A 24,211-nucleotide genomic window follows, 5' to 3' on the forward strand; every position below is an offset into this window, starting at 1 on the left:
TAAAACACCAAGTAAAACTGAATGTTTCCAATAAGTTTTTTTTTTAAATAAACAAACAATAAGAGAAGCAATAACCATCACCAATATGAATAAAAGGAGATGTGGCTTATACATCAAGGAGACAGTCACTCAACAACAAAGTACAACTACATCTAAAGATCCTTATACATCAAGGAGACAGTCACTCAACAACAAAGTACAACTTCATCTAAAGATCCTTATACATCAAGGAGACAGTCACTCAACAACAAAGTACAACTTCATCTAAAGATCCTTATACATCAAGGAGACAGTCACTCAACAACAAAGTACAACTTCATCTAAAGATCCTTATACATCAAGGAGACAGTCACTCAACAACAACGTACAACTACATCTAAAGATCCTTATACATCAAGGAGACAGTCACTCAACAACAAAGTACAACTACATCTAAAGATCCTTATACATCAAGGAGACAGTCACTCAACAACAACGTACAACTACATCTAAAGATCCTTATACATCAAGGAGACAGTCACTCAACAACAAAGTACAACTACATCTAAAGATCAACAAACTATCTTCAACAAAAGACGTGTCGATAAAATACACCGAGCTCTAAATTGTCTTGAGTCTAGATAAGTTGTGAACATATTTTTTTGAGACAATCGCAGATGAACCTTTTTTATATATTCAATGGAATGAAACATGTTTGTTATAAACAGATACTAATATCAGAATGAAAGATTTTATTAGCCACTTAGTTTTTACTAACCTTCAATAGATTTTGCCATGTCATAATTAATGACAAGAGATACATCTTTGATATCAATACCACGACCAGCCACATCAGTAGCTACTAGGATATCCTTTGACCCATTCTTGAGACTAGCTAAAGCAAATTCTCTCTGTTCCTGTCCTTTACCACCATGCAATGTTGTAGCATTGAACTGAAAGATATAATGATTCAAATGATGTTATCCACTGCTCCAATATTAACTTTAGTTAAATGCCTGTTTTAACTTTTACACACAAGCTTTGTAATTTTGCCATCAAAGTGTCATATGTAGAAGTTTCCAGATTTACTGCATATTGCAACTTCCTTATGTAAAATTAACCTTAGATGGTTGCACCTATATTTTTCAGTTCAAATCTATTATATACATCTCTATGTATATATATGGCTTATTACATGTTGGCCCATGAGGTTTAATAGTGTAAGTAAATCAGGAATATGTGCATTGAATGTTGGAAATTTGGTATATTCACTTTGATATTATCTGTTAAATAATGAGTGAGAATTCAGTATTTAACTTTCAAAATATTAATAAATAAGCTTTTGTTGAGTTCAATACTTTTATTGAAATTAAGAGTCGATATCAAGCAATATCCAATTCTCAAAAGTTGTTAAACCTGTAATCTAATGTTTATATATTGGATTTATGAGGTTTTAAGACAACCGCAGCATACTTTGGTATCCATCTTGATTTCTTTACAAGCTTGTTCCAATAGAAGGTGTTGGTTCACTTGGACTTATTTATGTATAATCTAATGTTTAAAAAATTCCTTTCTGTAAAAAAGAAAATGGTGTGAAATATTGTTTTTGTCTTTTGCACCTAAACAGTTTGGTGTTATAATTCCTCTATGGTGTCAAATGTTAACATCATACATTTTCAAGCTTTATGTAAGCTGCAGAATGGAAGAATATCTCCATGTGAAATATCTGAGTGTTTTTAACATTGTTTTAGAAATTACAAATCTCTGTAGCCATGGAGGAAAGTAGTCTGTTGTGACCTGTGAAAATCACCATTGACCTAACAAATAGCCAACAAATGTCACAATTTCGTAACACATTGCAAGATAGTCCAACAAATAAACATATTTTTCTCGTCATCAATTCAAATCACACTCTCTTCAGTGAAATATTTGAATTATTTTAATGGTTAACTCTGAAACTGAGGTGAATGTGTCATCTGTAAAATTAACATACATCCGAGTACAAATGAAATGTGAAATTGACCACAGCTTTCACATTTTTCAAACCCTGTGTATAGCCAGGTTAAACTTTGGTAAATCTAAAATGATGGCAAATCAATCTAAATCAGTAATTTATATATATATGCTAGGATAGACCCACAAATTGAGGTTACTTGATGGTAGAGTTTGTTGTTCTGTTGGAACTCAATTCAAAACTCTAGTTTCATATATAAAACTTGTCCTATGTCATTAAGACCATATGACATACACCTGACACACATATACTCCATATGCCATATATATGTTTCACATATACATTGATTGATTTTAGGTGTTTAATGTCACTTTCAACAAAAAATCCTCATATCAAATATTATTGACCAGCAATGCATAGTTTTCTAGTAAGGAAGGGACTTTATTGTGATCAGTAAACCTGATGAGATGGGAGTGAAAATGAATAAAGACCATATGTCATACTTCTCTTTGATATACTAACCTTACAACTAATCAACATACCCTATATTTTTTATCTGTCATGCACAGTTGGCAAGGTAATAAAAAATCCTGAAAGCTTAGCCTGACCAGTTTAGTATAACATGGAAATGAAAACAATATAAGTAAAATGATTGGTGTCATAATCTCTACAAAATCAACCTGGATACAAATTTCGGTTATTATAATGCCATTTCCAATTGTACACATTGTGGCACCAAAAAAGTAAAACCTATACTTTGCATCCCGCAACTTCTATAGAAACAATTAGCACTGACCAAGGACAAAGAAAGAGTTTAACATAGTTCCGTTTTGAATTCAAAACATAGACTGAAATTTAAAGTTCAAAATATACTACCTAAATATGAAAAATAGGGGATGTGGGGTATAGGACAGCAACCCAACAACACAATAATACTAATAATAACTGAAAAAATCATGAAAAACTCAACCATGAAAAGAGGTCAAGGACCACGGACATATCAAGACGAATACTTCAGACATAAAGGCATCTTTATACAAGATATAGATTATCCATCTCTTCTACCTTTACAAATATAAAGCTTTACACAAATAGTTTACACCATAAGGGCTGGATAAGCATCCCTAATCTGTCTTTAATCTGCTCCAAAGCAAGTAAGACAAAAATGATATCTATTTTTGATCAGTAGTTTTACAACATCACTTACACCCATCTTTTCCAGCGATTTAGCCAACACATCAACTCCTTTCTTCTGATTGACAAAGATAATAATTGGTGGTTCCAAACGACTCTGTAGGATTCCAACCAATTTCTTCCTACAATACAATTAGAATTCATTTGTACTATCAAATTATTGTAAAGCTTGGCAAACAAAAGTTCGCATGAATACCACATTTAAATTTCTTATGGGTATAACCAAAATAACTATGGTTTTCAAAAAGAATTTTGTTGGAAAAGATTTGATAATTATTTGGGCATAAAACATTACATACCAATGTTAGTCGTACTATTCAAGGGGTTCTGATGAGAGGACTGTTTATATCTGTATATTATCATATTTTTTCTTAAGAATGAATAGCAAGTCATTTTCTTTTCAAAACGGCTGTGCCAAACAGGCAATGTTGGAAGTTTTATTTTTCACCACTGAGTTAAAACATGTTGTTTGTTTACACAAAATTGTCTGCATGAAACTTTTATAAAAGCAATAATTATGGAAATCCAAGGAAAAAAATATTTTTCTTTTAAACAATAAATAACTATCTGAAAGTCATATGAAATGAGTTCTGATATGTTTTGTGTTAAGGAAATTATTGAACCAATCCATATTTATATACTAAATCAAGTCATGTGTGCACTTCATTTTACATTTACCTCAAATCCATAACGTACAATGTTGAAAAATATTTCATTCTGCGATTGTTGATCGAAAAGTTTAGCTACTAATTAACTTTAGAATTTAGATGCAGAAGTTTACCGATTCATGACCTTGATAAACAATAAACACAGAAGCATGAAGCATGTGAGATATAAGTGAGACAACAGGGTGTTGATAAGTTTGTTTTTTTTATATATTCCAAGCGTTTCCATTTGTTTATTAAACTTTGTCATAACAGTTGTTAATTGATTTGGTGTATTTTAAAAATTTCTTTCTGAATCAGTTAATACAAAATTTCTTCCAGGATTGTTTACTTTTTTTCTTCAAGGTTTTTCCCTTCGCTCTTCACCTGTGATTGTTGAATTTCTAATGAAAGGTGTCATGGTTAAGGTCATTGCATGCAGAAAAGCTATCGGCAAATTAGAGTACGTTAAGACAATAATTAAAGAGCAGTACATTTCTGAAGAATTTGATAAAAATAAAAGATTTTCTTTTAAAAGAAAGTCTTTGTACACATGTTTTATAGTAAAACTTAGCCATACAAAAGCCTTAATTTTCAAATTTTCTTTTAAAATTACATTAATCATGTAGTAAACATTGTATACCTCTTCTCATTATCTGAAACCATGTACACAATTTGTTCTGTTTTCTCTGCTGGTTTACCAGCAGATCCTATGTATACAACTGCAGGTCTTCTAAGGTAATTCTTTGCTAATCTCTCTACTGCTGGGGGCATAGTGGCTGTAAACATCACAGTCTGAAATCAAATGTGATAGTTCAATTGTTGTAAGAAGAAATCCCAATCTGAAACAGAATTATCTGTCTGTAGGTTGCACTTTGTAAATACAGCTGTTTCTCAAACCAGGCCTCTTTTGGGGAGATATATAATATTCATAGATATGTTAATTTGATAATGAACTGGTTCCCATTTATGATCTCTGTGTTTCATCTCATAGAGACATCACTTGGGAATGTAACCAGTACAGAAAAACATGGTAGCGCCTAAATTTTTATTCTTAGGAGGTCCAAATATAAAGGTAAGGGTTGTATAGCATTTTAGTATAAGTTTAAACTCATAGAAGTTCAGGGCATATAAATGTTGAAAATATGCCGCACAGCCCTATATTTTGACCTTTGAATAAAATAGTAGTGCATATACAATTTCCGTTCTGGGATATTATTTTTCATCAAACTTCATAGTAAAAGTGTCACAGTTTTAGCCGCAAGGGGAGTTCCTATGGGAAATTGCATTGTCTATATTTACAGAATTGCAACCTGTAGGACCCATCAATATTTTGTGAAACCCTACCCAAATCATTCTTGATGATATTGATATGGCATCATATTCATATCAATCAATCATAAAATAACTCTTTAATTAACAACTTGCCTAAAATGAATAAATCCTAATTTAAGGCCCTTCATTCTATAACATTATTGTAGAGTATATATTTTAATACATTTTTCAATGAAGTTAAATTTGATTTTACATCTGCTTCACTTTATATCCTCTTATGGCCAATGCATAATGAAACAAATTCAGATTTTGCCTACAACTTTGACATGTTGAATGGTAAACATTGAAAAATACCTTCAACTGTTTTATAAGCTTAAATGATAATGAGATATAATAAAATGCTCCGCTGGGCGCAGCTTGATACGACCGCAGAGGTCGAACCCTGAACAGTTGGGGCAAGCATGGACACAACATTCAAGCTTGATACAGCACTGAATTTGGATTGTGATTAAATATTTGACACAGCATAGGTTTCTGCACAGAATGAATGTGGTCTAAGAACTTAAAAAAAAATTATTTACCTATTCAAACCATATCATTATTATTTGCTTTTATATATAAATCAGAAATAACCAATTTTCCATTAGGGCAATTACCCCCAAACTCAAACCCAGCTTTCCCTTTGTGATATGGAACCTTGTAGTACAATTTCATAAAGAGCCATACACTTACACACAAGTTATTGTCCTGAAACTAGAAAAATGCTTGTTTTTTGCCTCTTTTTGGCCCCTAATTACTAAAATTTTGAGGCAATTACCCCCAAATCAATCCCAGCCTTCCCTTTGTGGTATGCTACCTTGCAGTACAATTTCAGAGAGATCCATACACTTGAACACAAGTTATTGTCTGGAAACTAGAAAAATGCTTATTTTTGGCCCCTTATTCCTAAACGTTTTGGGCAATTACCCCCAAACTCAATTCCAGCTTTTCCTTTGAGATATGGAACCTTGTAGTACAATTTCAGAAAGATCTATACACTTACACACAAGTTATTGTCATGAAACTATCAAAATGCTTGTTTTTTTGCCTCTTTTTTGGCCCCTAATTCATAAAATTTTGAAGCAATTACCCCCAAAATCAATCCCAGCATTCCTTTTGTGATATGGAACCTTGTGGTACAATGTCAGAGAGATCCATACACTAACACACAAGTTATATCTGGAAGTTACAAAAATGCTTATTTTTGGCCCCTAATTCCTTAACTGTTGGTACCATAACCCCCAAAATCAATCCCAAGCTTCCTTTTGTGGTATTGAACCTTATGGTAAAATTTCATAGAGATCCATTCACTTAAACTAAAGTTAGAGTGCGAAAACCAATGTGTCTTCGGCCAACGTCATACCAATATACGACCGCGGTCATATAAAAACAGAATTTATCCATAGGATACAGAGGTTCGTATATATAGATTCTACCACTGAATCGAGTGTGATACGAAATTTTCAAATTTAAAACGCGAGGCTTGCCGAGCGTTTTAAATATTTAAAATTTAACTGTCAAGAGTGGATAAATATCGTATTACACAAGATTTGTTGGTGGAATCTGTTTCTCTAATGATTTTCAAACAATATGCAGGCAAACTTATTCCTTCTTTTTGAATGATCTGCAAAAAGATGTGATATTCTATGTGACGTCATCAGGCATGGTCGCCTTTTTTCATGCCGTCACAATAGGAAATTCAGAGGAAAGCAAGAAAATTCGACGTCATAATCGGATTTTAACCAATGAAGAACCGAGATCACACGAACCACACATTGATTAAATTATTTTTATACAATGGGTGCAGAAAGGGATAAATTGACGAAGAATTAGAGAAATATATATAATGTACATGTAGACATGAATAACATCAGTTATCTAGGCATTACTCCAGCATGACAAACAATACATAGGTTAAGGGAGGATTGAGTGATTACAAACATGTTTAACCCCACCACATTCTTTATGTGCCTGTCCCAAGTCAGGAGCATGTAGTTCAGTGGTTGTCATTGTTTCATGTCTATCATATCTATTTTTCGTAAATTCTTTTATGTTATAAATTAGGCTGTTAATTTTCTTAATTGAACTACTTCACATTTCATGTGGGGGCCTTTTATAGCCGACTACCGGTATATGGTATGGGTTTTTCTCTTTGTTGAAGGCCGTATTATTGCTTATAATTGCTTACATCCACATCATTTGAACTTTGTAGATAGTTGTAACATTGGCGATAATACCACATCTCCTTATTTTTATATAAAATCAGTCAAATTTGAACTTCAGTAAACCCCAAAAAATGGCAATTTTTCATTGGGCATAACTCTGGAAAGACAAAAAAGGAAATCAATCAAATTTAAACTGAATCTGTATTTAGTGGTCCCTAACTATATTTTCAAATTGCAAATGGTTTGGCATAAGCTTACTCAACTTATCGAAGAAAAAAATAGGTTAATTTGCATTTGATCAAAGGAAATAACTCTGGAAATATTATAAGTGTAATCTGTAAAATTCCAACTAGATCCTTTTTAGTGGTACCTAACAACATTTCCAATTTCAAGTTATCATATGGAAACCAATTTCAAGCCGTATGTACATGAGTAAAACTATATACCCCATCACTTTAGGCAGGTGCATAAAAATGATCAGTCACAGTCGTTTTTTAAAGGAGTAGGGCCATAAAGTCCTTAACAAATTTATCCCTAAAATTTGAAATTTGTAATATCCTATGCAAAAAACTATAATTATGATCTTAAATACGAAAATTTAGGTAAACCAGACACTTTTCTGTCTGCTATTAGTTTTAACAATTTTTATAGCTTCAAAAGTATGAAGCTGATATTTTACAGCATTTTAGCAAGATTGCCTGTTTTATGCATTTGTTAGGTCTATTTCCTTCTGAAAATAATTGGCCACACCTTTGACCAAATTAAATTTGTTATACAAAGATGTGTATGGATCAGATACACATCCTAACAAAAAATCTTGGTTAACTTTTCATGTGGCCAATGTGGTTTGAAACAAAAACTATAAAAAAAATAGCCTAAAAATTAGAAAAAAATATGATTTTTGTCAAAAGAGTGCATAAAAATGTCATCATAAGTGTTCTAAAGCATCAGAACTTGTTGATTTTGTATTTGTCAGATATTTTTTCTTGTTTTGTCATCAGATGTTTACTATTGTTACTGAATTTAAAATTCACGGAATTATAAGGATAATTAGATCCTTCGTGAACCTACTTCTTTGGCACCAAACAAGAAATACAAACTTTAATAAAATGCTCCGCTGGGCTCAGCTTGATACGACCACAGAGGTCGAACCTTGAACAGTTGGGGCAAGTATGGACACAACATTCAAGCTTGATACAGCACTGAATTTGGATTGTGATTAAATATTTGACACAGCATAGGTTTCTGACACAGAATGAATGTGGTCTAAGAACTTAAAAATTTTCAATTTACCTATTCAAACCATATCATTATTATTTGCTTTTATATATAAATCAGAAATAACCAATTTAAAATGGAAAATTTTAAAGAAAAAAAAAGGAAAAAAAGGTATAAAAAAATCCCTCTCCCAAATTTTTTGAACCCCCTTATGATTCGTCACCCCCAAACTCAATCCCAGTCTTCCCTTTGTGGTATAATACCTTGCAGTACAATTTCAGAGAGATCCATACACTTGAACACAAGTTATTGTCTGGAAACTAGAATAAATTGCTTCGCTGAGCGCAGCTGGATACGACCGCAGATGTCCAACCTTGAAAAGTTGGGACAAAATGGACACAATATTCACGCTTGATACAGGTCTGAATTTGGATTGTAACTAAATTTTTGACACATAATAGGTTTCTGACACAGAATAATTGTAGTCAAAGAACTTCAAATTGGTTATATGATTTAAATTTATATTCAATTTATTGCTTTTGTGCAATACACTATGCTGTTGCAAATTGACCCCCCCCCCCTACCAAAAACAAATTATTTTACCCCGGTTTTTTGCTTTTGTGCAATACACTATGCTGTTGAGTATTAACCCCCCAAAAAAAATATTTGAAGAAATTTTCTTTTAATTTCTGAAATCTGAAATGAGAAAAATTGTCCCCTCCTCCAATTTTTTTCACCTCCCCCCTTTCCCTTATTCCCCAAAAAAATTCTTTCCCTCAAGATATGGTCAGTATCTCAATTCAAATTTCTAATGCAGTTTGCAACCAAAATTACCCATTTAAATACATCATAAAAGTTTTAAAATATAAAATGACATACATAGTCATGGCTAAAATTAATAAAATAAATTGACAGCTAATCACCTCAAGACAATCATCATTTCTTAATACATAATTTACAAGAAGTGTAAGGGAGGTAATCAAACAGTGTTCTTTAATTTGAATTGGATTACCTCCCTTACACTGCTTTTAAATTGACTCAATTGTCCTTTAACCAGAAAAACCCTTGTTTTTCCCCTTTTTTTGACCCTAATTACTCAATGGTTTGAGCCATAACCGCCCAAAAGTTTGTGGTATAACTTCAGAGAGATTCATACACTTTAACACAAGTTATTGTCTGGAAACTACAAAAATGCTTATTTAGGCCCCTTTTTTGGCCCCTAATTCCTAAACAGTTGGGACCATAACCTCCAAAAACAATCCCAACCTTCCTTTAGTGGTTATAAACCTTGTGTAAAAATTTTAATGATTTCTATTTACTTATACTAAAGTTATTATCCGGAAACCATCTGTCTTCGGACAATGCTGACGACGACGACGACAACATGATACCAATATACGACCAAAAATTTTTTAATTTTTGCGGTTGTATAAAAATGCTTGTTTTTAGGCCCCTTTATGGCCCCAAATTCCTAACGTTTAGGGCAACTACCCCCAAACTCAAACCCAGCTTTCCCTTTGTGATATGGAACCCTGTAGTACAATTTCAGAAAGAGCCATACACTTACACACAAGTTATTGTCCTGAAACTAGAAAAATGCTTGTTTTTTCCCCTTTTTGACCCCTAATTCCTAATATTTTTGGGCAATTACCCCCAAAATCAATCCCAGCCTTCCCTTTGAGGTATGCTACCTTGCAGTACAATTTCAGAGAGATCCATACACTTGAACACAAGTTATTGTCTGGAAACTAGAAAAATTCGTAAGGGTTCCGCGGAACCCAGTGTCTCGCCTACTTTTGGTGTTAATCGCAGGCTCAACAAAAATGAGGAAAAAAATTAATAAAAATATTCCCCTCTATACTATGTTTTGATTGTAAGTAGCTTCTGTCCAAGTTTGGTAAAAATCCAGGATAATTTATGAATCTAATAAATGTTTTAAAAACTTAAACTGCAGAATGTATGTAATGTTGACTGGAAGAAAAACTAAGTCCATTTATAAGTAAAATACAGAAAAAATGGAACAAAATTTTATCAAAATTTCCTTCTAGATACTAGCTTTTGATCATAAACAAGCTTCTGTCCAAGTGTGGTACAAATCCAGGATAGTTTAAGAAAGTTGTTAAAATTTTAAAAACTTTAACTACAGAGTGAATGTAATGTTAACTGGCAGAAAAACTAAGTCCATTTATAAGTAAAATACGGAAAAATGGATTTTTTTTTTTACAAAATTTCCTTCTGGATACTATCTTATGATCATAAACAAGCTTCTTTCCAAGTTTGGTAGAAATCTAGGATAGTTTAAGAAAGTTATTGAAATTTTAAAAACTTTAACCACAGAGTGAATGTAATGTTAACTGGCAGAAAAACTAAGTCCACTTACAAGTAAAATACGGAAAAAATGGAATTTTTTTTTTACAAAATTTACTTTTGAATATAATCTTATGATCATAAACAAGCTTCTGTCCAAGTTTGGTAGAAATCCAGGATAGTTTAAGAAAGTTATTAAAATTTCAAAAACTTTAACCACAGAGTGAATATTTGTGGACGCCGCCGACGACGCCGCCGACGACGACGACGACGCCGACGGAATGTAGGATCGCTATGTCTCGCTTTTTCGACAAAAGTCGAAGGCTCGACAAAAATGCTTATTTTTGGCCCCTTATTCCTAAACGTTTTGGGCAATTACCCCCAAACTCAATTCCAGCTTTCCCTTTGTGATATGGAACCTTGCACAATGTAGTACAATTTCAGAAAGATCCATACACTTACACACAAGTTATTGTCATGAAACTAGAAAAATGCTTGTTTTTTGCCCCTTTTTTGGCCCCTTATTCCTAAAATTTTGAGGCAATTAGCCCCAAAATCAATCCCAGCATTCCATTTGTGATATGAAACCTTGTGGTACAATGTCAGAGAGATCCATACTCTATTACACAAGTTATGTCTGGAAGTTACAAAAATGCTTATTTTTGGCCCCTTTTTGACCTAATTCCTTAACTGTAGGTACCATAACCCCCAAAATCAATCCCAAGCTTCCTTTTGTGGTATTGAACCTTATGGTAAAATTTCATAGAGATCCATTCACTTAAACTAAAGTTAGAGTGCGAAAACCAATGTGTCTTCGGACTACGACAACGCCGCCTACGTCATACCAATATACGACCACAAAATTTTTTTGCGATCATATAAAAACTTCTCTGTTAAAGTCAAATAGGCTTCATACATGTAGATATTTTTGTATTTAAAGTAAAAACAAGGATGACACTCAATAATAATCCTATTTTTTTACTCTTTTATTGTATACAGACACTAAAGATAACACATTGAGCAAAAAGAAATACAAGAGTGCACACACTGAAATGTCTCGCCTTCTTTACTAATCATTGATATTATGTTGATAGTCCTAAATATAAAGCTTTATTACAACTGTCACATAAACTTAACATTAACCAAGAAAACTAAACATTGACCAATGAACCATGAAAATGAGGTCAAGGACAGATGAACCATGCCAGGCAGACATGTACAGCTAACAATTCTTCCATACAACAAAAATAGTTGACCTATTGCTTATAGTTTAAGAAAGACAGACCAAAACACAAAATCTTAACACTGAGCAATGAACCGTGAAAATGAGGTCAAGGTCAAATAAAACCTAAGCGACTGACATATAGATCATAAAATATTTCCAAACACCAAATATAGTTGACCTATTGCATATAGTATTAGAAAAAAAGACCAAAACTCAAAAACTTAACTTTGACCACTGAACCATGAAAATGAGGTCAAGGTCAGATGACACCTGCCAGCTAGACATGTACACCTTACAATCATTCCATACACCAAATATAGTAGACCTATTGCATACAGTATAAGAAAAACCGACCAAAACACAAAAACTTAACTATAACCACTGAACCATGAAAATGAGGTCAAGGTCAGATGACACCTGCCAGTTGGACATGTACACCTTACAGTCCTTCCATACACCGAATATACTAGACCTATTGCTTATAGTATCTGAGATATGGACTTGACCACCAAAACTTAACCTTGTTCACTGATCCATGAAATGAGGTCGAGGTCAAGTGAAAACTGTCTGACGGGCATGAGGACCTTGCAAGGTACGCACATATCAAATATAGTTATCCTATTACTTATAATAAGAGAGAATTTAACATTACAAAAAATCTTAACTTTTTTTTCAAGTAGTCACTGAACCATGAAAATAAGGTCAAGGATATTGGACATGTGACTGACGGAAACTTCGTAACATGAGGCAGCTATATACAAAGTATGAAGCATCTAGGTCTTTCACCTTCCAAAATATAAAGCTTTTAAGAAGTTAGCTGACGCCACCGCCGCCAGATCACTATCCCTATGTTGAGCTTTCTGAGACTAAAGTCGCAGGCTCGACAATACTACGCCATTGATACTACTTATTTGGTGCTAAGTTTTTCTTTTTTGTCTTGTATATCATCAAAAATGAAATAATTAACAGTAAACTAAACAGACAGCAGAACATTTAAGTACTATTTCTGAGTAAACATGTAGGTTAAGTACTTCAACCACTTAAAGACGTGTATCAAGTAATAACATAAAGCTGATAATTCTACCATAGAAATTACTTTTAATTTGTAGATATAATTAGTGAACCCAATCTTATAAACCAACCTGTCTGTACTTTTTCTTTGTACTGTAATTTTTCATCAATACTTCACTGTCTTCAGCATCTTCATTGTCTGGTTTAAGGTTAGAGGCTGGGAGATATGACAGTATCTTTTGTACATCAGGTTCAAAACCCATATTTAACATTTTATCTGCTTCATCCATAACAACATAGGTACATTGAGCCAGTACTAAATATCTGTTCTCTAAAACATCAATCAAACGTCCTGGTGTTGCAATAACAATCTGAAAAAAATGTATGCTTCATATGGCAAAATATACTTAGTTTTACAACAAACTGCTTAATTAAAAAGTATTTCAGTAATAAAAATAGCTTAGCGTACCATTTTGAGTGCATCCAATAAAAGTTGATAAATTTTTCAGACTATATTTTTATTCAAACATATTTAGATTAAATAACTTGATCTGTTGTTATCAACAAAAAAATAAACTATTGATACAGAGATATGTCGCTGTATGTAGTTTTGATAGTTTAATGCAAATGCTGAAATTAAAATAACAACACTTTGAACATGTAAACTTTCAAAACAAGTCAGTCAACCATGACTGTGGGTAAAGGACCATATAATCTCTTCATTCTTGTCCATTTGACTTCTGCCGTCACAGGAAGACAATCAAAGAAATATTCTGCTTGTCTGACATTAAGTACATCATACCTCACATCCTTGTCTGACATTAAGTACATCATACCTCACATCCTTGTCTGACATTAAGTACATCATACCTCACATCCTTGTCTGACATTAAGTACATCATACCTCACATCCTTGTCTGACATTAAGTACATCATACCTCACATCCTTGTCTGACATTAAGTACATCATACCTCACATCCTTGTCTGACATTAAGTACATCATACCTCACATCCTTGTTTGACATTAAGTACATCATACCTCACATCCTTGTCTGACATTAAGTACATCATACCTCACATCCTTGTCTGACATTAAGTACATCATACCTCACATCCTTGTCTTAATTTAAATCCCTGTTCTTCTCTAGATAGACCACCAATAACTGCTACAGTCCTTATATTCAGACTTAGAGCAAATTTGACAGTTTCTTCCTCAATCTGCTGTGCCAGTTCACGAGTGGGTGATAAAATTATAGCATATGGTCCCTGATCTGCATCTTCCATTCTAAAATATTTTCAATAAATCAACTTTTAATGCAGTTAGTTATCTTACTTTGTTATTATATATTGAATGTAAAACAATGATTCATTTTGTAAGTTAACAGTTCCTTTATAGTTCGCTTTTGGTTTTTAGATTTATAGTTTATACACTACCAGAATTCCACATTGTGCCCTAAATTTTTAAAGAGTGGTGGGCTGTAACTTCCTATTTACACTTGATATGTTTCCAAAATTATCAACAAATATCTTCTTTATGCCATACAAATAACTTACATATATATTTCTTTGTTTACTTTTGGCATTTAACTGGGAAATTTACCCTGTGCAAACATTTCATTGTCAATTTAAATGTATTGTTCAAAGTCTTGATCCAGGAACATTTAACACAGTGAAGATTAAAGTGTCCCTTCTGAGGCCCAAACCACAAAAAAACTTGATGCAAAAATTACTAAATACATGATATTATGCTTCTTCAATAAAATGAAACCACAAAGTCAATACAACACTGATGTAAAATAACTTTGTCTTTTTACCTTTCAATTTTTGGTAATCCCTGAATCCATTTGAGCAGTGGTAGCAAGAAAGCAGCTGTTTTTCCACTACCAGTCTGGGCTACACCTATAATATCTCTGTTCTGTAAACCAATAGGTATGGCCTGTCTTTGAATAGGTGTAGGTTCCTATAAACACAAAACTATTATTCTAAGGATGCACAGTGCAAAATATGAACCAAGCATTTCATAATGTAACTAAATGTGAATTTCCTACGATGTAAAATTTCTCTGATCGGAACCAATGAATGATTTTAGTCAAAATCAGTCATACAGTATGAAGAACCATGGTTTAATTTTGAATGTTTTACTAAAACAAGAGTTAAAGAGTTCAACTCCTATAGTAAAGCTGGCCTAACCATTTTAAGCTCTATTATTAATTGTAGCTTTCAGTGCTTTTACTTTTCTATGTTGGTTAAAACTTTTTAATAAATGGATGGATGTCTCAATCGTTGGTAGAAAATGATAAGTGATCTTGATAAAGGTCAATCTAGAATAGAGTTTCAAATGCAACAAAGTTTTTTTGTTTTATTTCCATTTGATAAAAAAAACAAAACATGCAGATCCTGTGTTTGAAGATTTCATAATTCTTTCATTTTCCAATAATATTCAAGGTAAGGAATATCAGTAAAAATGACAAATAAAATCATGACAACTTTTCTTCTATCCAAAACCATTAGAATTGCCAACTCAGATGATTTAATAAGTTTCTAAATTAAATTAACAAAATTTATGTATCAACTGAAACAGTTGTATTTTTGAAAATTGAAAAACTTTTGAATCAAGTTTAACTTTTTATTTATACAAATGCAAAAAGTATAATTTTAACATGTATAGAGTACTACTGCATTAAATAGTAAAAAAAAAAATGACAGCCAGATAGGCTGGCCTGATTCCTAATTACACAACTAACCTTGTAACCCACTCTATCAATGATCTCTTTGAGATCACTTGGTAAATCAGATTCATTCCAATTACGGAAAGGATTTGGAATTCTTCCTCCCTTACACATGATATTGAAATCTTCCTTGAAAATACGCCAGTCTCTCTCAGCCATTTCACTAAGGGGCTTGTCTTTCCAGTGACGATCATCCCATTTCTGTTTGGCATCCCTCTTTGCTACATTCTTCAACCTCTTCCTATCAATGGAAATCAGCAGCTCAGTAAAAAATGTTCCTATAGATAGGGTCAATGAAGGTTGAAACTTATCTTTCATGGTACAAAACAAGTATTTAGAAAATGAGAAGAATTATAATAAAATGCTCCGCTGGGCGCAGCTTGATACGACCGCAGAGGTCAAACCCTGAACAGTTGGGGCAAGTATGGACACAACATTCAAGCTTGATACAGCACTGAATTTGGATTGTGATTAAATATTTGACACAGAATAGGTTTCTGACACAGAATGAATGTGGTCTAAGAACTTAAAAAATTTTAATTTACCTATTCAAACCATATTATTATTATTTGCTTTCATATATAAATCAGAAATAACCAATTTAAAATGGAAAATTTTAAAGAATAAAAAAAGGAAAAAAAAATCCCCCCCCCAATTTTTTGAACCCCCTTATGATTTATCACCCCCAAACTCAATCCCATCCTTCCCTTTGTGGTATGGTACCTTGCAGTACAATTTCAGAGAGATCCATACACTTGAACACAAGTTATTGTCTGGAAACTAAAAAATGCTTGTTTTTTGGCCCTTTTTTGGCCCCAAATTCCTAAACGTTTAGGGCAATTACCCCCAAACTCAAACCCAGCTTTCCCTTTGTGATATGGAACCTTGTAGTACAATTTCATAAAGATCCATACACTAACACACAAGTTATTGTCCTGAAACTAAAAAATGCTTGGTTTTTTTGCCCCTTTTTGGCCCCTAATTCCTAAAATTTTGAGGCAATTACCCCCAAAATCAATCCCAGCCTTCCCTTTGTGGTATGGTACCTTGCAGTACAATTTCAGAGAGATCCATACACTTAAACACAAGTTATTGTCTGGAAACTAGAAAAATGCTTATTTTTGGCCCCTAATTCCTAAACGTTTTGGGCTATTTCCCCCAAACTCAATTCCAGCTTTCCCTTTGTGATATGGAACCTTGTAGTACAATTTCATAAAGATCCATACTCATACTCAAGTTATTGTCATGAAACTATAAAAATGCTTGTTTTTTGCCCCTTTTTTTGCCCCTAATTCCTAAAATTTGGAGGCAATTAGCCCCAAAATCAATCCCAGCATTCCCTTTGTGATATGGAACCTTGTGGTACAATGTCAGAGAGATCCATACACTAACACACAAGTTATGTCTGGAAGTAACAAAAATGCTTATTTTTGGTCCCTAATTCCTTAACTGTTGGTACCATAACCCCCAAAATCAATCCCAACCTCCCTTTTGTGGTATTGAACCTTATGGTAAAATTTCATAGAATTCCATTCACTTAAAAAGTTAGAGTGCGAAAACCAATGTGTCTTCGGACGACGACGACGCCGACGCCAATGTCATACCAATATACGACCGCAAAATTTTTTTGCGGTCGTATAAAAACTATGTAGACAGCCATAAACAACCGTATCACTAAAATAACTCTTACAAACTGTTACAAAAATAAATAAAAATAAAATAAAAACACGAATGCATGCCTTGTCTTGCTAAGCATACCCCCACTCGTAATTCAAAGCACAGGAAAATGGTAAGTTAGTGTCTGACAGATCCAAAAAGCATGCACACATTATAACTCATCACTGTCAAAAGTCATTCTATTCTATAGTTTTTGAAGAAAAAAAGTGTGACGAAGATATTTGTTTTCATTCAATGTGTTGAAAATTTTAACTATCAACTAACAGTAAGTGTAGGAATGTCCTACAGATGGGAAAAGCAAAAAAATGTTACATGTCGTTGAGCTGCTTGCCATATAATATGGAGTCATTCTGTTTAGTAGTATTAGAGAAATGTGTGACAAATCCATTTAAGTTCATTCAACTTATGTTTAAAGTATTGGCAACATTTTAAAAGAAAATTTAGAGGCATAATTTTAAATCAGGAATTTTTTCAAATCTGTCAATCAAACTTCCCTTATACATGCAATAGTTTATGGTCAGCGACATGTTCAATTGAAAAAGATTTTTTAAATACTTTAGTTATCAACTTAAAATTCAAAGAAAAGTATATTTTACGATAATTAAGGGGCACAATTTTGAATGATTAATACCAATACCATCATACATGTATTTGAACTTAATCTGTATTTTATAGTTTATCAAATTGTGTTAAAATGTTAAAAGATTTTGTGAAGTTTATCTTAAGTTAAGTGACACTTTATATTTAAACATGACCTGTATGTTACGATATGTTCATGAAATGGTGTTAACATTCATGATATTTGGTCAATCAGTACTTAAGATATCATCTGGAAACCATAAGCATGAAGGACAGACTGTTGAACAGACAAACTGAATAACACACAAGGTTTGAATACAACTTGAACCAAGATATTTCATTAAGCCCTAATTAGTTGTTCCAGAAGCAACAGAGATAATAATACTAACTTTTCCTGCTCTTTTTCAGTTTCTGATCTTCTTTTTTCTAATAAATCTCCATAAAACATGGACTGTTCTTTTTTCTGACTCTAAAGATAAAAATATCAAGAAAAAAATATATTTCATACTCATATACAATGGTTTGGAAAAGGTCATAAACCCCGATTTATGTCTCAAAAAATAATTGCCTGGACCAAAATTTTAGTCTAGTTATAGGTACTGTGACCTTGAACTTTAGCCTACTGACTCAATAATAACTCAATAAGGTCCTGTTCATTCCAATAGGTAGTGTTGGATAATTGGTTGAAATTACCAATCGATTATCCATTAGTATCGGTTGACAGCGGCATCATAATACCTTGCTCTTTTTTATATGAAATCGTGCATTCAGCCACCTTGTACATGTCTAATGCATATATTCCATACCATTGCAGAGTTTTATAGGTTCATGTTTGAGCTTTTCTTACCTTTTCATATCTTATTTAGCAATTTAAACAGTGAATCAATAAGAATCCAGATTCAGATTGAACATATTTTGTCTTATAATTACAACATTTGTTACCAACAATGACACTAAAATTTCTAAATTTCAATGGTATCACTCACATTATAATTTCAAATATACATAGCTGTATCAAAATTTAAATGCTTCTCATTAAAAAAATATATATAAATTATTTCACTTTAAGCAATTTAAAATTAACCAATAAATGAAACCAATGCATTTGCATTGAAATACATGTATATACATTTAACTAAGGGGATCCAACCAATGTCTTTTAATTCGTGTGGAATGCGTATTTTTCACTTTTGAGATCATTATTCTTGTCAGCTGTGACATTCATGCGTCTGTATTTATAATCGTAAAAGAATACGGAATTCTTTCATAGTTGGTCTGTAACCAATCTGCGATTCGTATATATTTAAATGGCAGACAAACCATGAAAATTTACAAACATAAACAATATGGAAAAAAGTATGACTTTTTAAAGCAACAAATGGATGAAACATTAATAAAAGGCAATTTGCACCACTTTCTAATTAAGCTACAAATTTATTTTGGCGAAAATTAGAATGGTTTGATGTACGCTCTCGAGTAACAAGTACTGGAAGTGAAAAAGTATTTAAAAACAAGTTATTTATTTCAAATAACATCTGATCAATCTGTAAAGTCAATGTTTTTGCCATGTTTATAAAGAAAGAAATTGCTCATGTCTTTGATTATAGGATGTTTGACATTGTTATTGTCATCTACTGATATTTTTTCGTTACAATTTGTTTGACTGCGCATGTAAAATGCAAACTGGAAACGGACAGGAAGTTGATATGCTTAAAATCTGGAAACTATAACGACAATCAATTGAACAAAATTCCAATCGATTATTGACATCGCCACACCCAACCGATTTCCGACTTATTCCGATCATCGGAACAACACTACCAATAGGCACTATCAAGCTTTCTTTGTTGAAGGTTGGGCATATGGGTCAAAAGATGATATATGATTGGGATACCAAAATATTGCCCAATTTTCAGTTTATCAATTGTTGTGACCTTGCACTTTGACCTAATGACCCCAAAATCAGTAAGGGTATTTTTTTCATTGCATGAGACATTATAAAACCAAGTTTGGTGGGCATTGGACATATGGTTCAAAAGATAACATCGTGGGGGAAGGGGGATCAAAACAATAGAATACAATGATTTACTACCACTTGATAGTCAGAAGAAACTTGGTATTGTAAATTTTTGCAATTATAAGTCATTAAACAATTTGAACTGTTGCATTCCACAAAAAAGTTATTGAATGTTTTTTGTAAAACTGCTATAAAATTTCATGTAATTCATCCTGTAAAATGGTTGATACAGGTAAAATTCATTGAATGGAGCTTTGCTATGTAGTAATAGTTCTTTATACATGACATATCTGATCTTTAATATTATCCTATCTTATTAGTAGATGAAGAACTTATAAATTTTACTTCATTATTCGAAACTGAATAGTTGGATTGGTACACTTCTTGTCAAGATGATATGTTAGTATATTGAAGCAGTTTCACTTCTTTATCTAGTGGACTTAACATATACCATAAGAGCCTTTAAAATACTGTGGGGCTTGAGGGAAAATTCTGGTTGGCACATATTCTGCATTCAAGCCAATAGGGAATTTGTATTAGTTGTAACATACAGTATGTTAATTATGGCAGATCTATACCTAAGAAAATTAGCACCCCACAAATAAACCATAATGTTTTGTAAAGTAAAGTAATATATTTACAATACTTTGCATAGTAATAAACATATCACATCTAGATGTCTTTTATTGAGGGGTGTTGTTTGGTTGCCATCTTATTGACATTTACCCCAAATCTTGTTTTATTCATATGTTTTTAGAGGAAAGTGATTACAAAATCTTAATAAGAGGGTTTGTGAAATCTAATAACTTAAATTATTCCAATACGGCCATTATCAGGGTTTAAGCTAGGATATTGAGGGCTTTAGTCACTTTTGTGCGAGAAGAAAATCAACCTTATTTTGGGTAACAGCAAGAGACCAAGGACGTATATGACTAGCTATACATCTTTGAAGGACTTAGTCATGCTAGGCAGTTACTGCATGATTTGACTGATGTGGCTCTTAAAATATGAAGATAAGGATTTAGGATCCGGAAATCTATTTCACAATTTCTCTTCAGTTATTTTCAGGGGAAATTCCTGATGAAGATGGGTTCCATTTTTTTAAAACCAGGAATCACAGCATAAATGAACTTGTAACGACTATTTCACAGCATAATCATTATCCTTGTAAAAACGTATAAATCTATATGTTGAATTCATTTCTATAAAGTTGGAAACAAGGATTTGTACAAATCCTTATTGGAACGATTCTAATGACTGTAAATTGTAAATTAATCAAGAATAGATCACGATTACTTTCGATTCTTTAAACAAAATGAAAACGGGAAGTGACAAGTGGATAATAAATTCAGAATGACTCCAGATTCATCTATGGATTGGTTTGTGTTTAACAAAAGGCAGGAAATTACCATTTTTTAAATTAAGTTGCTTAGTAAGAAATATGTTTGTCTCTCGTTTAATTTGTTCTAAATGATTTTGTAATTTTACGTTTTAGTGTCTATAAATTTATAAGAATACTTTAATGCATGCGCAGTACTTAAGCAAAGAAAGCACCTGTTTGACTCGTCAAAATATTTCTGAATATTTAAATGCGAACTGTCCGGTGGAAAACAATTTTGTTCAAATGACAAAACTACGATAAACAAACTGCAAATTGTGGTTGTTTGAGAAATGGTTGTTTGAGAAATGTTAAAATTGAAATGACGACTGACTGATTTTACTGGGAAAAATAATTATGATGGTCAATTATGAGGTTTATTAATAATTAACGGAGTAGTGACCCATCTGATGACGATAAGTGGATTACCTGTAATCACAATTATAACACCTGTTGTAAACTTTAATTAGCTGAGGGTCATAAACTTGTCAGAAACATGAAGACAGGTAGAATTATAATATTTTCATGTGAAAACATTTTTACACTTTACAAATTTAAGTGACGAAATTGATTTGAAATACTTTCGTCATTTTGAAAACCGTTTCGTAAATGACGAAAATGACGAGCGCTAGCAAAATCACTGGTCATTATTCATTTTAGGTAACTCACTTTTAAATCAATACCAGCTACATAGCCTCTACCAAAGAACTGAACTTGATGTTTCTCTTTATATAATGGATTGTAATCTGTTGATGTATCATCACCAGCATCCCAATCAAATACAAACTTTCTGTCATTCAATCGACGAATTCTTCTCTTCTTTTTCGCCATCCCTAAGTATCTATCCTACAGTAAGTAACATATTAAATGTATTACCTAAAGGAAAGACTAAAGCATAACTGTTGGCTTAAAGTAAAGCAGCATTTATCATTTACCAGTTCTATACAAACAAATAATAAAAGAAGATAAAAATAAATAATTAGTAATGTTTTTAGGACTGTGTATTGTTTGTCATTTGTTCTTTTTTTACATGGTATTGTCAAATTTTCGGGACATAATAAAGTATTTGTCTTGTCTTGTTATTTCACTAGATATAAAAAGATGTGTTATGAGTGCCAATGAGACAACTCTCCATCCAAGTCACAATTTGTAAAAGTAAACCATTATAGGTCAATGTACATAAATAACCTTTCAATTTAATTATCCTTAAAGTCTTACTAGCTTTACATTTGAAACTTATAAAAGCTCCATCTTCTAAGATGATTAGATTTTCATTGATATTTCTCTTATTGTGATATAGACATATTTTTTTTTATCTTAAATTATTCTTAAAAGAGTTCCCTGCATTCACGTCCAAGATTTAATTTAAAATAAAGAAAACTGTCCTTATTTTGAGGAATATGGGGAGGCAAATTACATTTAATATATAACACAAGGAAATCGGTAAATAAAACAAAAGGTAATCAGTATAAATGGAAGATTAGTATGTTCTTGTTTTCTTGATATTTCTAAAAAATAGTGTCAAATATGCCAGATTTGATTTTATATCTATTTTGATTATCACTCTCTAAACAGTACATGATTGTTTCTGTTTAATTCATTCACAAATTTTAAAGACTCATTATATGACTTTATAGATGATTTAAAGCTTGACCTATTGTAAAGACAACTGTCCATTATTGAAAAAAGAAAATGTCACCATCTTAATATCTTTAGGATATATTTGTTGTTGGGTTGCTGTGTCATTGACATATACCCCACATCTCCTTTTATTCATATGAATCGGTCTATGTTTCTGATTATTTCTAAAACAGATCTTTGGGAATATAATAAAATGTATTGAGCAATTGTATTTCTAACACAATAAAAATAAAATTTTCAGTTTAATCTTTATGCTTGTATTTGAAAATAGACTTTCAGTTTGATACTCAGTTTATTTTTGCCATCTACCTTAAAATATATATTTTGTGCTTTTTCTGCTGACAATCACCTTTTTTGGTCATCTTGATAAACTGTATAGATTAGTTTTACCTTAATGGCTTCAACAACTTTATCCTTTTCTTTTTCTTCCATGACTTTATCTTTATCGTCTGCATCTTTATTTCTTTCTCTCTCCCGTTCTCTTCTTTCTCTTTCTCTGTCTCTTTCACGATCTCTATCACGGTAACTTTGGTATCCCCTGTCTCTCCTGTCATCAACTCCCCCTATAAATATAAAATATAAAAGTTAGGAAGTATGGGATTTAAAGATAATTGTATGTGAGGTAAGTTCACAAAGGAAGAATACGGAATTTGATAATTTTTTTCTGTGAATATTTCATTCAGAAAGAAAAAGATATTTGACCATTGTTGTGACATGTTGATATTTGATAATTGTTGCGACTAAATGATGTTTGATCATTGTTGTGACTACCTGATATTTGATCATTGTTGTGACTACCTGATATTTAATCATATTTGTGACTAGTTGATAGTTAATCATTGTTGTGACTAGTTGATATTTGATCATTGTTGTGACTAGTTGTTATCTGTTCATTGTTGTGACTACCTGATATTTGACCATTGTTGTGACTACCTGATAAATGACCAATGTTGTGACTAGTTGATATTTGATCATTGTTGTGACTAGTTGATATCTGTTCATTGTTGTGACTACCTGATATTTGACCATTGTTGTGACTACCTGATATTTGACCAATGTTGTGACTACCTGATAATTGACCAATGTTGTGACTAGTTGATATCTGTTCATTGTTGTGACTAGCTGATATTTTAGAGATAACTGTATTGTATTTGAAGCTTTGCGGACGTCCATCGGTA

General features: G+C 32.3%; 1 protein-coding gene and 1 long non-coding RNA gene across 2 annotated transcripts in view; both read right to left on the minus strand.

The window, feature by feature from the left end:
• The window catches only part of LOC127728430 (uncharacterized), a 156,549-nt gene that overhangs the window by 30,526 nt on the left and 101,812 nt on the right, over positions 1–24,211 (minus strand). The window lies entirely within an intron of this gene.
• LOC127728379 (probable ATP-dependent RNA helicase DDX23) overlaps positions 1–24,211 on the minus strand; it is a 38,445-nt gene that overhangs the window by 1,557 nt on the left and 12,677 nt on the right. Inside the window, exons 6-15 of the mRNA XM_052235729.1 lie at positions 23,424–23,596; positions 22,062–22,238; positions 18,387–18,466; positions 15,757–15,982; positions 14,827–14,972; positions 14,120–14,297; positions 13,143–13,382; positions 4,415–4,566; positions 3,141–3,249; positions 758–932 (exon numbers count right to left, since the gene is read on the minus strand). Coding sequence (XP_052091689.1) covers positions 758–932; positions 3,141–3,249; positions 4,415–4,566; positions 13,143–13,382; positions 14,120–14,297; positions 14,827–14,972; positions 15,757–15,982; positions 18,387–18,466; positions 22,062–22,238; positions 23,424–23,596 — 1,656 coding nt within the window. The remainder of the gene's footprint in view (positions 1–757; positions 933–3,140; positions 3,250–4,414; positions 4,567–13,142; positions 13,383–14,119; positions 14,298–14,826; positions 14,973–15,756; positions 15,983–18,386; positions 18,467–22,061; positions 22,239–23,423; positions 23,597–24,211) is intronic.

The sequence above is a fragment of the Mytilus californianus genome, unplaced genomic scaffold, assembly GCF_021869535.1.
Source record: "Mytilus californianus isolate M0D057914Y unplaced genomic scaffold, xbMytCali1.0.p SCAF_2, whole genome shotgun sequence".
Taxonomy (NCBI): Eukaryota; Metazoa; Mollusca; class Bivalvia; order Mytilida; family Mytilidae; genus Mytilus; species Mytilus californianus.